Source organism: Corvus cornix, chromosome 8 (assembly GCF_000738735.6).
Source record: "Corvus cornix cornix isolate S_Up_H32 chromosome 8, ASM73873v5, whole genome shotgun sequence".
In the NCBI taxonomy this organism is placed as follows: domain Eukaryota; kingdom Metazoa; phylum Chordata; class Aves; order Passeriformes; family Corvidae; genus Corvus; species Corvus cornix.
Window position 1 is genome coordinate 3,555,447 of NC_046338.1, and position 14,884 is coordinate 3,570,330.

General features: G+C 45.5%; 3 protein-coding genes across 11 annotated transcripts in view; 2 read left to right on the top strand and 1 right to left on the bottom strand.

Moving 5' to 3' along the window:
- FGGY (FGGY carbohydrate kinase domain containing) overlaps positions 1-14,884 on the bottom strand; it is a 282,954-nt gene that overhangs the window by 250,810 nt on the left and 17,260 nt on the right. For 8 of the 9 annotated variants that reach the window (XM_039555991.1, XM_010408771.3, XM_039555988.1 and 5 more), the window contains exon 2: positions 2,845-2,980. The gene's annotated coding sequence lies outside the window, so the exon portion shown is untranslated. Of the gene's footprint in view, positions 1-2,163; positions 2,258-2,844; positions 2,981-14,884 lie in introns of those variants that run through there. The other variant, XM_019291514.2, reaches the window with a different exon arrangement.
- LOC120410383 (collagen alpha-1(I) chain-like) lies at positions 5,462-9,977 on the top strand. The gene is made up of 2 exons (XM_039556054.1): positions 5,462-5,558; positions 7,244-9,977. Exons 1-2 carry the CDS (start codon positions 5,462-5,464, stop codon positions 8,314-8,316), a joined length of 1,170 nt encoding a protein of 389 aa, XP_039411988.1. The 3' UTR covers positions 8,317-9,977.
- Positions 8,365-10,242, top strand: JUN (Jun proto-oncogene, AP-1 transcription factor subunit). Its single transcript, XM_010408761.3, is given in 2 exon segments — positions 8,365-9,037; positions 9,039-10,242. Coding segments are annotated over 2 exon segments (945 nt in total). The 5' UTR covers positions 8,365-8,701; the 3' UTR covers positions 9,648-10,242.

The following is a 14,884-nucleotide window of genomic DNA, read 5'->3' on the forward strand; positions in this document are numbered from 1 at the left end:
TGCATGAACACCTCCAAATCACTTTCAGAGCCCCTCAAAGCACAGGCTCTTAATGTAAAGAAAACAAAATAAACCCCTCAAAAAGCAAGCCCATAGCAACTGGAAGATATTTGGTCAAAAATGTCAAAGAGTGAGAGTTAAACTGGCATAAATCTAAGTGCCAGTATATGCTCCGCACAGTCCTGAGTCAGATTCGAAATGCATTACAAGACTCATGAACCAATAAAAGCGTCAACGATTGATATCCTAAAAGCAAATGGGGGCAGTAACAAATATTTTATACCAACAAGTTAATCCTAGATCTTCCAGATGAAAATCCATTGCTTCTCCATACCTATTCCTTAATGCATTTTTAAAAATAAAAATAGTTCATACCACTTGTCCAGCATTTATTCCCCCCAGATCTGCCTGCTTTACTAGGACTTCAGTCTCATGTCCATTTTACAAGCAGGGGAATCAAGCTACAAAGATACTAAAGGTGATTAAGGGCCATTCAGCAGGGAGGCAAAAGCAGGGAAGAGTGCAGTTCCCATTTGACTCTGTTCTCCTGTTTTTCCTCTTTGGGTATACAGAAAATAAGATTACTTCTCATTAAACTCACAAGGTTATATTAAAGAGGTGAACAATTTTTTTTGCCAAACTTTTAAAGTTTTCTTAGTTGTCTTGAAGGGAAATATATTCCCCACCAGTACTGCTTAAGGGTTAGGTAAATACTCTGCTGACCAATAACAGAAATGTGAAATATACCCCTGTTCTTATTAACATTTATGTAATAATCCAGGGCTGAAATTGGCTATCATTGAACTGACCTCAGATCTCTGACATAAATGCCTATATGAAGCACCTGGCAATGGGCTGGGAGCATCCACACCCAGAAGTGCTTTGTCTGGGCTTGCAGCTCTGCCAGCCACACACCTTTTCCTACACCGGCTGCAAGGAACTCAGGAACTGGAAAACATCAGCACAAAACGTGCTTATGTAGAGCAAGGCTACTGTTGTACCATTAACTCTTACAACACACGTGCTTCACCTCCCGCACATGACTTACCTGAGCCCACAGCCCTCTCCTCACTGAATAGAAACCTCTGGAAATCTGTGCATGTTGCAACTGGTACCTAGCTTTCTAAATACCACACAGCCACTTCTGGAATGGCTTTCTAGTTGTTCCCTATATAAAAAAAAAGGTAAAATTTAAACCAATCTGAATTTCAATTCACAGCCTTTAGGCCTTTGCTTTAGTGTTGTGCTTTTATTCTGAAAATTCTCCTTGATCTTATGAACTTGTTTTTAACATACTCAAGTGTTACTGCTTTTTTTATGTTTCTTATGTTCTCAACAGACTGTAAACAGTCCTGTGAGCTGAGCAACCCATCTGCCAAAGACACCACCAGCTGCTCATGGACCTGCTCTAGCACACATGGGAACATGCAGCCTGAGCCCATTGTAAAAACACAAGATCTCAGGTAGCGATCCATGTGATCCAAATGATTCTGAGCTAAATTTTCCATCTCTTTTTCCTTCTGAAACAAGGGAACATATAGATGCTGTAGTGTTGGCAGCTGCATACAATTTTTACCACAGAAAAGAGGAAAGAACAGCAATTTTGAGGGGTTGAGTATCCTGGAGAACTCTCCTGTGAAGTCCTGAGGGTCTGCTGTGGGTGAGACTGGGACATTCCAAGCCCGTGAGGGGACAGGGCTGCCCGCACAGGGAGGAGCAGCTACGTCACTGTGTGATAGCTCAGCTAGGATCAGAGATCAGGTTGTTGTTTATTAATCAGGTGGGTCTGAGGAAGAGAAGCAGTTCAGTAGCACCTTCTCTAAAACAGAAGCCTTGAACTCTGCTTGTGCTTCCAGGCACCATCCTTCCCAGGCCGTGCCCTTTCCTCCCTACATTGCCTTCCTTGGCTCTTTGGCAACCCTAACTGCTCCCACACCATGACTCCAACATAAATGACTGTCATCCACAGTGAATGTTTCCTGTTCATTTGAATTACGTGAGCAGGCACTCTGTAAACTTCCCCACAGGCTCCACCACACTAATCCCTGGGAAGGAGCAACCTGCAGAACCTACTTTCACTGTTGAATGCTTTCTCTGTTTGTTGCTCCTCCTGTCAGAGCCATTACTTGAATTCAGACAGGTGTCCTTACATCTGTCACCCACCAGCCACTGCTGACATTCAGGAACAGGAACTCGCTGTCCGTGGCCAGAGCAGGAAAGCTTGATTGCTCCCTGGAAATCCCTGAGCTCTGTGCTGCTTTTCACTGGGCAGTTTTGGTCTCACGCAGACTCGCTTCCTCCCCTTCTCCTGTTGCAAGTACTGCTTTATCCCAGGTAGCCAGGAGCCTACTGTGCCAACAGCTGCTAAGACAGAGCAAAGTGTCAACTTTGACAGGATGCCAGATTGTTTATTAATTAAAAATTTAAGTACTCTGAATCTGTCCTGAGACCCTAATCAAAACTGAGCTATTTTACCTAGGGCTCTGAATGGTTAAATCCAGTTATTCTGAGATTTTCACTCACAACTGGCAACCAGAAATAAATCCATTTTGTTGACACTACTGTCTGTTTATTGAAATACCCAAAGACCACAAAGCTAACTTCAGTTCTCCACAGTGAAACCCCACCTCAGTAACATGGGAACAAATGCACGCTTCCAGCAGGATCTTTCCCCCTGAACACAATAAATATCTTTTCGAAGGCGTTCACCTGCTTCCCCAGCACTCAGCATCAATATGCTTCTATTTGTATGGTACATTTTTCCTGCTGCCAGCTCCCAATGCCAAGCAGAGCCGTCTGCTTCCCATATGCCACCCGTCCTCCAGTGCCTCCTCTCCTGCTTACCTTCTCTCTCTGGGCTCCCGCTGTGGATCAACTGCTACTCTGCCAGCCTTCTTGGTGTGTAGAGGATTTTTCCGACTGCAAGCTCCACACGATGGGAACTCTGCCCAATTCTCTATTTCCCGGAGCACCAGCTAAGCTGTGGTATAGAAATAATGAGCACAGAGACATTATTGGTGTGACATTTAGATTTGTAACATCCCAAACATCCTCCTAGAGCAAGGTGTCCCTGCCCAGGGCAAGGGGGTTGGGAGATGATCTTTAAGTTCCCTTCCAACCCCAGCCATTCCAGAATTCTAAAAAGCACAGGAAGCAAGGCCCCAGGGTTCTTTTCAGACTCATCTCTAGACAAGGTAGTCAACTTCTATTTGCTCAGGGTTTTGTAAAAATACATACAAGTGTTAGAATAAAAAATTATAAAGTTCATTACTTATTTGAAAATGTATTTCTGAGCACTTGCAGTGAGCACTGAAATCCTCTATAAAGCCAGCTGGGAATAGGAAGCACAATAGTGAGAAACTTAATGTAACTATTGAGTGAAGAGGTCATCCCATCCACTTTAGAGACAATCCTATCACACCTTTCATTCAGATATTGCTGCACATAAACATCCAGGGTTTGAATTGCTCAGGCAGCATTCTTAAGAAAATGAAAAACGTTTTTAGTGGTTCTTCCCTCACTTCTGCAGCCATTCTGTGTTTTTACAGCACTGCTGTCCTGCCCCAGAGGTAACCCAACAGGTCTTGCAAAGCCTCCTAACTTTGCCCCACCTCCATCATTCACAATCTTGTCTCTCTAACCTACTCATTTTCCCCCATTCCACAAACTATTAGTTTCAAAGAAATTCAGAGATTAATTAAAATGATTGGTGGGATGAGTAGGTGAGGGGGACAGGCTAAAGGGCTTGACAAGAAGAAAGATGAAAAGGACTAAGTGCGTATGGCTTGGTTATGCGATGACTAATGGAGGGTGGAGGAGATGGACACGATACTCATTTACAAGTGCCTGTGGTTCTGAGGAGCATTTTTCATGTGCAAAATGAAGACTCGCTCAAGACCGGCTGGGTTTTTTCAGAGTTTTGGTTCCCGAGTCCTTCATGTCAAGTTGTGAGTCCCACTCTTCCCCCAGCCTATGCATTCCCACCTTTCCCTTGTGTCCCCAAATGTAGGGATTTATTTTTATTCCAGACTCAGTTCCTGGATCTCCACCTGGCCACAGGAGTCCTACTGGGAGCAAAGAGCAGGAGGAGAGGCCACGGAAGCCGGGGGTGGATGAGGTGGCAGCTCTGCCACACCTCTGCTGTGCTGCAGACTTGGACCCACTTGAACTGACGACGCAAACACACCCTGAGGAACCAGGAAGGAACTGGGACCAGCAGAATCTGGGAATTATTTTACTTCCACTTGGCCTGAGGAAACTCTGTTCCTCGTACCCTCTCACTCGCACCTTCTTTTACTATGCTTTGATGGAGTAAATAAGAGAAAAATACTTGTTCCTTCTAACTCTTGTCTCCCCCAGTTGGAGAAATCTGGTCTATAGTAACTCCTTAGGCAAGCAGAAAGCAGTGTGAGAAGATGCAGTCATTCCCAGTTTTATTCACTTTAAGAGGTAAAGAAGGAGATTATGTTTTGAAAGCATGAAGTGTTTTTAAAAAAAAAGACAATCTATATAATAATTTTCTATACAATAAAAATGTTATGGAAACTTCTCTGAGGACAAGAAAAAGCAAAATAGTCTAACATATCGAAAGAAAATTGTATGCTTAAATATTTAACATACATGTAATGTATATATCTCTAATAGAAGAAAAACTATATGGAAAAAAGAAATTTTTTTCTGCAAGCACTGTTTCCAACATAAAAAAATCAGAAACTGCTATGTATCCTTTTTTCTTTCCTTTTTTTTTTCCCCAAATGATTTCGAAATAAGCCAAAAGCATTTGAGATACAGGAGTGAAACAAAAAAAACAAACCCATTTATTCCTGGACACCAAATATAATTTAGACGGATGTGGTGTGTATAAGAAATTTTAATTTGTCCCTGAAAAGCCATTTAATTATTCAGATTATCTGATTGCCTCACTCAGGCTTCTATTGATTGATTAGAGAAGTTTATAAATCAAAATCTGCATTACTGCTGCCTAACGCATCGGCCTCTCAGCAATACAGGGCAGGGATTGGCAATTCCTACCCACAAGTTTGTTTATTGAGCCATGTAAATGGCTATGGTTTGTACCTGGGTCAGGAAGTGTTCCTTCATCCTACTAAAGGAATATTTACTTAAGGACGTCAGGAAAGGGGGAATAAAAGTCCTGAATTAATAGGTGTTTAATAAATCAGGGCATAGCCACCAGAATTCCCAGCTCCTAGGCTAATGGCCACAAAGGATCATTATCCATCGGTCCCACTTCTGGTTCTGCTCTACTCTGAAGGTCTCAGGTGCTGAACCTGGGACTGAAATCTCAGCCAAGCCCTCCCTAAGGTCCCATATTAGGCAGAAAATCCTCTGGGAGCAGCCAAGAGCTCTTGCCTTTGATTTCAGAGCTCTCCTGCTCTTCACAAGCAGCTTGACTCTATTGCAGCCTGGACCAAATAACCCCCAGTGAGCAGCAATTAACATAATGAGTGTCCCCCACAGCTACAGGGCCTCAGCTCCAACACGTCTCCAGCAAACTGGAATGTCTACTCCTGAAACTCCGCCTCTGCAAGAGGAAGGAAGTACAGAACTGAAATGGGTGGAGGGGAAAAAAAATTAAATTAATCCCTCCAGCCCAATCTAACCCTCACTGAAGTTAATCAAAACCTTGCATTGATATCAGTGGGCTCTAAAGGCAGTTTTTCAAATCTGTAATAAATAGAGTGGTTTAAACTACACTGAGCATGTTCCTCGTAGTCTGAACTTTGCTTTCTAGGACAAAAGAAACATGCAGAAGAAAACCCCGAAAGATAAAACAAAACAACTAAACTCTTAACCAATTAAATACATGAAGTTAATCAGAATAAATTTTATTAGTAGTATTTGTCTATACAGCAAATTAATTGCATGGCTTCCTATGTACCACAAACCACCTCCCGTTTTTAGCTTTATTTGGAAATATTTAAAATATTTTATTTCAAAATAAAAACCTCCACACAATAAACGACTTAGAATTCAAGTCTTGCATTTCTCCAGAATTTCTTCCTTGCCCTTTATAAACACAAAAACTGCGGGGTGACACAGAGAAGATCATTTATGGGCTATCTCCGGGAATTGTAACACATCAAGGACCGCCACATCAGGTCCGACCAGATACCCATCTCTGACAAGAGCCAGGAGTGGATCCCTAGGGAGGCACACGAAACCAGGGATGCCCCCCCAGGCACAAGTCATTTGCAGCTCTGGGATTTCCAGAGCCAGTGTAAATGTTCTGGGATTCACAGACCTTAGGTGATTTCTCTTCTGTGAATTCATCCAGTCACGTTAAAATCCTTCAGCCCACCCTTGCCTGAGAGTTCCACCGCTGAACCACAGTTCTGTGAAGACATTTCTCTGGTTTGTTCTGAACCTGCTAGTTTCACTTGATGCCCCCTGGCTCTGGTGCCAGAAGAGTCAGTCACTGGTCTCTATTTATCTTGCATGTAAAGATTAAAAAGATTGAGCAACTGCTTTGAGCACTCACTGCACTAATGAATTTCAGAGATCTTATGCATGTGCAGTAACTTAGTGCTGTTTGGCTGAACTGTTTCTGCAGCTGAAGTTTGAGTTACCTGCAACCCAGAGAAATGCTGCGAGGACACCAGCAGCACACAGCAAGCCCCCACATCCATTCCAAACTTTGTATTTTGTGCCACAGAGTGTTAACACAAACACTGCATGTATAATTTCCATCATTCCAGTTAACACCAGTGCCCACCGTGTGGCCAAACAGGGCCAGGTGGGAACACCAGGAAAAACGCGAAGAAAAAAACTCCAACAACTTCAAAGAGGGGAGCTGGACCTTCACTTTTCTGTCACAGCTGCTGATGTTCTGTTTGCCTCATTGCTCCTTCCTATACAGTAACTGGTAATTATGTCATTATATCCAGAAAAAAACAGCACTGGAGAATTTGAAAGTGTGTTTTCAAAACTGGACCTAAGTTTGTCAGCTTCACATATTGTGAGAAGGGATTGAACCTGACAGACCAAGTTCTGCAGTGACAAAAAGCTGAACAGCAGGTAACAGCTTCATGTTGGAAGCATACGGAGCACTTGTTGCACTGCCGGCAATCAAACACAGAAGTACAGCCCTGCAGTCCCTGTGCCACGCCGTATTGTCACCGTCTGTCCTCAAATACCTGCTGCACTTTATTCCAGAGGTAGCTGCCACTCAGCATTCTCAAATCCCCACCACCCCGAGAGAAGGGTGTGTGCGGGGCAAGGTAAGAAAAACGAATCCCTTTTATCAGCGCTCTGCCCTGGAACGCCGCTCGCACCGAGCAGCTCCAGCGGACCAGACAGCTCCCATCTGTTGCTCCGAGGGGAACATGCCAGCACAGACTTTTCTCCTCCACCCCGATCCTTCGGCTCCAGCCCTTATTTTCCCTCCAGACTAACCTGGAGGTATTCCACAGCAATACTAGGGCACTGTCTAAAATTAGGCCGTCGCTGTCCCCTCCCCGTGAAGGACAAGTTCAGAGAACCCCATCCGCAACCCGGCTTTCTCCTGTCGGGTTTTATTTCCCCTCTGTATTCTCCTGGTTATTATTCCTGAGGCCGGGAATTGACGTCCCGGGTCTCTGTGAAGGCAAAGCCGTGCCGGGGGGCGGAGGTGCGGGGGCGTACGCGAACGCCCGCGGCCGAAACCCGCGGCTCCCGCAGGGCTGGGCGGGCGAGCGGGGACGGCACAGGCCCCACGGGGGCTCAGCCCGGGGCGGGGAGCGCGGGGCGCCCGCGGCGGTGCCACCCCCGCCGCTGCCTGGAAGCCGCGGGGGCGGCGGGACGGGGAAACCACGTGGGGCTCCCCGGGAGCGCCACCTGAAGGGCCGAACCACCGCCGGGGGAGGGAGGAGCGGCGAAGCAGGGGGGAAACACCGCAGCCCGAAACCCGGCGGAGGCACCGGCCGCCAAGCAAACGAACAAACACAGAAACGAAGGCACAAACACACCGGGAGCGGCGGCGGACGGCGGGCCAGGGCCGGGGCCGAGCGCGGGGCCGCCGCCGTTGGTTCGGCGCCCGCTGAGGAGGCGCCCGGGCGGCCCCGCCAGCCAACCCCGCGCGCGCGGGACGCGGTAACCAGATATTTCAAAAACAAAGACGTCAGCCCACACTGCCCCGCGCGTGCCCCCCCCGGCATTACGTCATCCCACAAGGCCCCGCGCGCTCAAGAAGCTTCTGAGGGGGGTGGCCATGGCGACCCGGGGCCGGGTCCGCGCGCCGGGCCCTGGCCCCGCCCCCCCGGGGACGGGCGGTGGCAGCCAATGGGGAGCGCGCGGGGTGACATCATGCGCTATTTTTAGCGGGCTCGCGGCGCTGATAAGTGAAGGGCTGCACGGCGGGAGCGGGGCGCAGAGCGCGGGGCGGGCGGGAGCGAACGAGCGCGACTGAGTGCGGGCGCTGGGGGACGGTGGAGCGGGAATAGCGCGGAGCCGGGCAGGGGAAAGTACTTGTGACGGCGGAGCGGCGTCCCGGCACCACCGGCAGAAGGAGGAGGAGCGGCGGCGAGGCGCCCCGCCAGGCCGGGCGGGCTCTCAGCGCGCGGCGGCGGCAGCAGCAGCAGCAGCGATCCAGTAAGCTCCGCGTTTCTCCTTCCTCGGCTCCGCGTTCCCCTTCCCCGGGAGGGTCGGGGTGCCCGCGGGGAGCTGAGCGGCGGCCGGGCAGCTTCCCCTTCCCGGACTGTGTTCTATGAGTGCAAAGATGGAGCCTACTTTCTACGAGGATGCGCTGAGCGCCGGCTTCGCGCCGCCGGAGAGCGGCGGGTACGGATACAATAACGCCAAGGTGCTGAAGCAAAACATGACGCTGAACCTGTCCGACCCCTCCAGCAACCTGAAGCCGCACCTGAGGAACAAGAACGCCGACATCCTCACCTCGCCCGACGTGGGGCTCCTCAAACTGGCCTCACCCGAGCTGGAGCGGCTCATCATCCAGTCCAGCAACGGGCTGATCACCACCACGCCGACCCCGACGCAGTTCCTGTGCCCCAAGAATGTCACCGACGAACAGGAGGGGTTCGCGGAGGGGCTTCGTGAGAGCTTTGGCCGAGCTGCACAACCAGAACACGCTGCCCAGCGTCACCTCGGCCGCCCAGCCTGTCACCAGCGGGATGGCACCTGTGTCCTCCATGGCCGGCAGCACCAGCTTCAACACCAGTTTGCACAGCGAGCCCCCGGTGTACGCCAACCTCAGCAACTTCAACCCCAACGCGCTCAGCTCCGCGCCCAACTACAACACCAACAGCATGGGATACGCGCCCCAGCATCACATAAACCCCCAGATGCCCGTGCAGCATCCCCGGCTCCAGGCTCTGAAAGAGGAGCCGCAGACTGTACCTGAAATGCCGGGGGAAACTCCTCCCCTGTCCCCCATTGACATGGAGTCACAGGAGAGAATCAAAGCCGAGAGAAAGCGCATGAGGAACAGAATCGCGGCGTCCAAATGCCGGAAAAGGAAGTTGGAAAGGATTGCTCGGTTGGAAGAAAAAGTGAAAACTTTGAAAGCCCAGAACTCAGAGCTGGCATCAACTGCCAACATGCTCAGAGAACAGGTTGCACAGCTTAAGCAGAAGGTCATGAACCACGTCAACAGCGGGTGCCAGCTCATGCTCACACAGCAGTTGCAGACGTTTTGAAGAGACTCTTCAGCGAGAACTGTGTTGTGGTACAACTAAACGGGAAAAATCCAAAGTGGCAGAGGCATAAAGCTAATGGCAAAAGCTGAGAGGCTGAGTCCTGCCTGTGCTCCGCAGCGCATGTGTGGAAAGACTGGCAAAGCCTTCAGCTGGAGCCGGGAGTGCAGCGGCCAGCGCTGCTCCGGGAAGTGCTGTTCCTGCTCGGATGAGATGTCAGATCTTCGTTTAACTTTGACCAAGACCTGCATGGACCTAACATTCGATGATCATTCAGTATTAAAGGTTAAACTGCAATAGAAACTGTAGATTGCTTTATGTAGTATTCCTTAAGAAAAAAAAAAAGTGGGAGGGAGGTTTGTGGGAGGCTGATAAACAAAAAAAGAACTGTTCTGCCTGCCTTCAAGTAAATCGTGTATGTACATATCTTTTTTTATTTTATTTTATGAAAGTTGATTAATGTCAATAAACTACTTCATGACTTTGTAAGTTATTTTTATGTTGTTTATTTGGGCACTGCCCAGTATTGTTTGTAAATAAGAGGCTTTTTTTTAGCACTCTGAGTTTACCATTTGTAATAAAGTATAATTTTTTAATGTTTCTGTTTCTGGAAAAAATTCTAGAAGGTTCTATTATATTTAAGAAAAATAAAATAATTAAAATGTATTTTCCCCTCACACTTTTTTTTTTTTTTTTGGCTAGTACCTGAGTTGGGAAAATGCCCTTTGAGCTGCACCCTGAAGGGTAGGGATTATGCTGAACTTACTCTGTAACTCCAGATATGTCCTGGAAAAGGTGTGAGGAGGGGAGGGAGAAGCCAGGTCATGGCCACTAAACTCATACAACTTTTGGGGTTGTCCTGAAGTTGTATTTCCCATCTGCAGCCTGCCTGCCTTGCCTGCTGCATTCTTGGGGCCCAGTTTAGACATCTGACTTCAGGCAGGGTAGTGGAGGGGTGGAAAGGCAGGGAATGAAATTGTTCCATAACTGGAGCAACTGGCTACTTGATCTGACATGCTTTTTATTAAATTAATGCCCTCAAGAAGATAAGGCAGGTGGTTGTATTAAAAAAAAATAGGCTGTAGGCTTCAAAAATAAAAATATTCACCTTTATCCCTATGTTTTCTCAGGTAGGAGGTGATTCTTGTCTGTTAATATTTATGACAATGCTGCTGTCAACAGTAAAATAATTTTATAACCCTTTCCCTGTCTCTAAATCCTTTCCCTTTTGGGTGTTACTCTGGGTTCTAACCTTCTTGGCAATAGAAAAGCTGGGAAAACTGAACCTAGTGGGAAATGAAAATAGCAACTTGTTGAAAAACAGCAACTCCTGTTGCTTGTTTCCAGCAATTTGCTGAAAATAGCAACTTCTCAGGCAAGTCCCAGGTATTTTTTACAAAATAATCCTGATTTTTAGTACAATGATAATATACAGGTATATCTTAGAAACATGCTACTTTACTTGAGTGGGGGTGGGAAACAGCTTTATTACCAGGATTTTAAACACTGTACCCAATCGATTTCGTTTAATAAACCTATTTGAAGGAGACCAGATATTTTCCTGTTTGCTGTTTGGAGCCAAACAGCTAAGGGAAAATAGATATCAGAAGACTGCCAGAAAATATACCAGAAAATTATTATTCTCAACCAGGCAGTTTTAAAGTCTTTTTTTCCTTAAATTAGAATAAGCCTAATTTTAATTGAAGTGATAGTGTTGGTTAAGGTCACTTCACAAAATGACTAGATAGTTTTTTATATATATATATTTATACATACACATCTTTACTGTTATCAAAATTATACTCTGAAACTTGCAACTACTATGGGTCAGTTCCTTACCGGAAGCAGGGAAGTATCTTCCTCTAACTTTCCCCCCCTCACCCCATTATACACATTTTATCACACAAGGGGTTATTTTAATGTTTAAAATATGCTAATTTGGTAGTGTCCTTCCACATCCCAAGCGTGGGTCAAGGTAGGCACCGTTTGGAGGGTGTTTGCTGCTGTCAGAGGAATACAACTGTAACAACACCAACCAAACAAAGGGTTACTAGGAGGATTCCCAAGTTTGCCAAGAGTACATTTTGCTGATGTCAGCAACCCGGAAGGTAAGTTGATTTTGACCATATGTAGGAATAGACAGCAGAGGGATAATACACAGCTCTGCTGGGTGTGGTTTTACAGGGATTTAGCAAGTGCCAACTAGCAAAATAAGCAGGGCAAGGAGATTAATTACCTGCAAAGGTGCATGTTTAACTCTCAGCAGCGCTGGGATATGGAAGAAATGTTACTAGCAAGCATTCTGCTTAATCACCTAATTACGTAAAAAATAAATACATTATATAAAATACTATGTTAATTAAACACAGCTGAGTGACAGTCTGCTCCACCCTAGCCTCATGTGCACACACAGACATTCAGCAGTGCAGTTGTGTGTTTTCTCTCAGGGTGACATTCTGTGGCATGGGTGAAAGAGTTCCTGAGCAATGGCACTGCTGGGTCAGTGGGCACCATGTGATGGGTTGTTCCTGTCACATCAATATTTCATTGATGTCCAGTCATAGAATCTGCCAAGCAAGGTGGGGTTTAGCACCAGTTAGGCAGCTTCACAAGGAGATGAAGAGCACTTCAAGATGAACCTTTTCATTGGTCCCTCATCACATTTGAGGATTAGGCCTAAAAGAGGGCAAAGTAAGTTTATAGTCTTTCCACCTCCATCTGTTTTGTAAACAATGTGGTGGGCCAGGAGCCTGTTGCTATCTGGTCCACCTCGGCCTAGATTAAAATTAAGCACTCTCAGTATATTTCTTAGTAGATCACTGTGTGATCAATACACACAAGGGTAATGAAAGACGTGCGTGCGCTTGTATGTGGTGAAATGCAAAGTTTTAACACTTACTTAACTGCCAAGACTAAAATTGCCAAATGCACTATGGGCCTTACTTCTACAAGGAATAGTCAGTTCTCTCTGAGATTCAGAGAGAAACTCTTTTTGTTGCCCCAGCTGTACTCACAAGGGAATATTTTGCAAATAACAGCATTGTGAACATGTATTTTGTTTGGCTGTGAGTGTTGTCAACGGATTCAGGAAGTGAAGTCAGAAAAAGGCAGGGTTTCAAACAGGGCAGGCTACACAGAAATGCCTGGGCAAAGAGCCTCTAATCAGAACAACATGTTTGGGATACAGGAATATTAATTACAATTTGGGTCTCTATTGAAACCAATAGAAGCCTCACACTTCCATCTCCATGAACAGAAGTGAGCTACAAAGAGGGGTTTGACCATCATTGTTCACTGAATAATTTTAAATCCAAAGTACTTTTCATTTTAGGAAGAACAGTAACAATTTAATTTATTCTCCAATGGCACAGAGTTAGAGTCACCAGCCACTTTCAACCTCAGAACACAGTGGAAGTTTGTACAGACCCCCATGTATCCGAAGGTCTAAAAAATACCAACCTCAAAACAGAGGACTTTAAATACCAGCCTAAGGCAGCACATACCCATTTAACAATGAAGTCTAATGACCAGAGATTCCTTAGCTATCTCTATTTTATAGGAAGCTGTCAGGAAATCCAGAAAATATCCCCCCAGTCTATGTGAAAAATGGCTGACAGTTCTGTCCCATGCAGAAGTCTAAGAAATCCATTACAATAATTACTTTCTGAAAAGCAGCTCAGGCTGGAACAAGCTCAGGCACCGCTGGAGAGCACCATGGCATGGGCTGTGCCGTGTCCAGGAGAAGCACAAGGCAGAACTGAAAAAAATCCACTTATCTTTAAAATCAAGCCTAGCACTTTCTCTGTTCTCCACCTCTTCTTCCCTCCCCTTATTCCCAAGACTCCTGTATAACAACATGGAGTTACCCACATCAAGAACTAAAACCAGTTCAGGCAAAGTTGGCTGTGTAGAAAATAAAAGTTGCAAACATCATGCGTGAACACCGACTATTGCTAACAGGCAGATGGACTCAAGGAAATATTTGAAATTACTATATACACAAACCCATTATGAAACAGAATATACCTTAGGAACATCTGGCATTAGCTGAGGGACCGGGGAAGGAAGGTGGTATTAGCCTTACAAGTAGAGAAAAGGAAACTTCAAAATGCAGATGGTTTGCTTTTTAGGAAGGTAGTTCTTCCAGAGAAGTGCTTGTTCCTTGGAATCACATGCACTGTCAACACCAGAGCCTGCACCCAAGGGCTGGTGGCCATCCTAATTCTACACAGATCTATTACTGTTGACATGAACAGGATAATGTATCCTCTGAACAGAGAATGTGCTCCTTACAAAGGAAACTTGTAGAAAGTCATCATATAATTTACCGTGAAAGCCTCTGACTACTGAAACACTTTTAGAGTGGTTTTGCACAGCAGGGCCCTCTTTTCCAATTCTGCACATTATTCTTTGCAGTACTTTTTTTGTTAAGAAACAATGGAACTACAAAAATCAAATTAGATTTTCATCATGGTCCCTTCTGTCCTTAAATATCCGAAACACTAGAAGCACAGTTACAATGGGAAAGAATGGCTTTTAAAAAAGTTAATTAAATATTGAAAACACTGCTAATTTTCTTAGTTATAGAGTAACAACAGACATCAGTGGAAAACCAAACAAAAACCTAATTCAGAAAAATGAGCAAGTAATCTGTTTTTGAAATCTCATACAGAACTTGATAGGTCATGACTGAGCTGATTAATCCAAATCTCTATAAAATACCTAGAAACTGTAAACAAAAGCAGAGGAAAATTTATTATTTATTTTCCTCAGTCTCACAATTATTTTCTGATTTTGAGTCTTGTCTTCTCCAAGCAATCTTTAAGTTGAATCCTTAAACAGAAGGACGAGCAACTTACTGAAAATTCCTCTGAACTGTGAATTTCATTCCTTATTCTCTTTTTAATTAAAACCAATTCCTGTGAGACCTGGCAGCATAATAACACCAAAGACGTGGGAAACAGGATAGAATTCCAGCAGATGGAGCTCAAAAGCGAACAGCCCTGGAACCAGCTGCACAGATGCCTGGAACAGGAGCCTCTTCTTAGATGGTGTAGTAGCCAAAAAAGACTTCAGATGAAACCTGTTATCATACAAGTGTACTAAAACCAGAAAAATTTAAACAACTTTCCTGAACTCTTAAAATAATCACTGCAATGAGGAGGGAGATCCTGCATGACTTTAGTCATAGAATAAGCACAGTTATTTCAGAGGACACTAAAGAGTTCAAACTGAGTGCC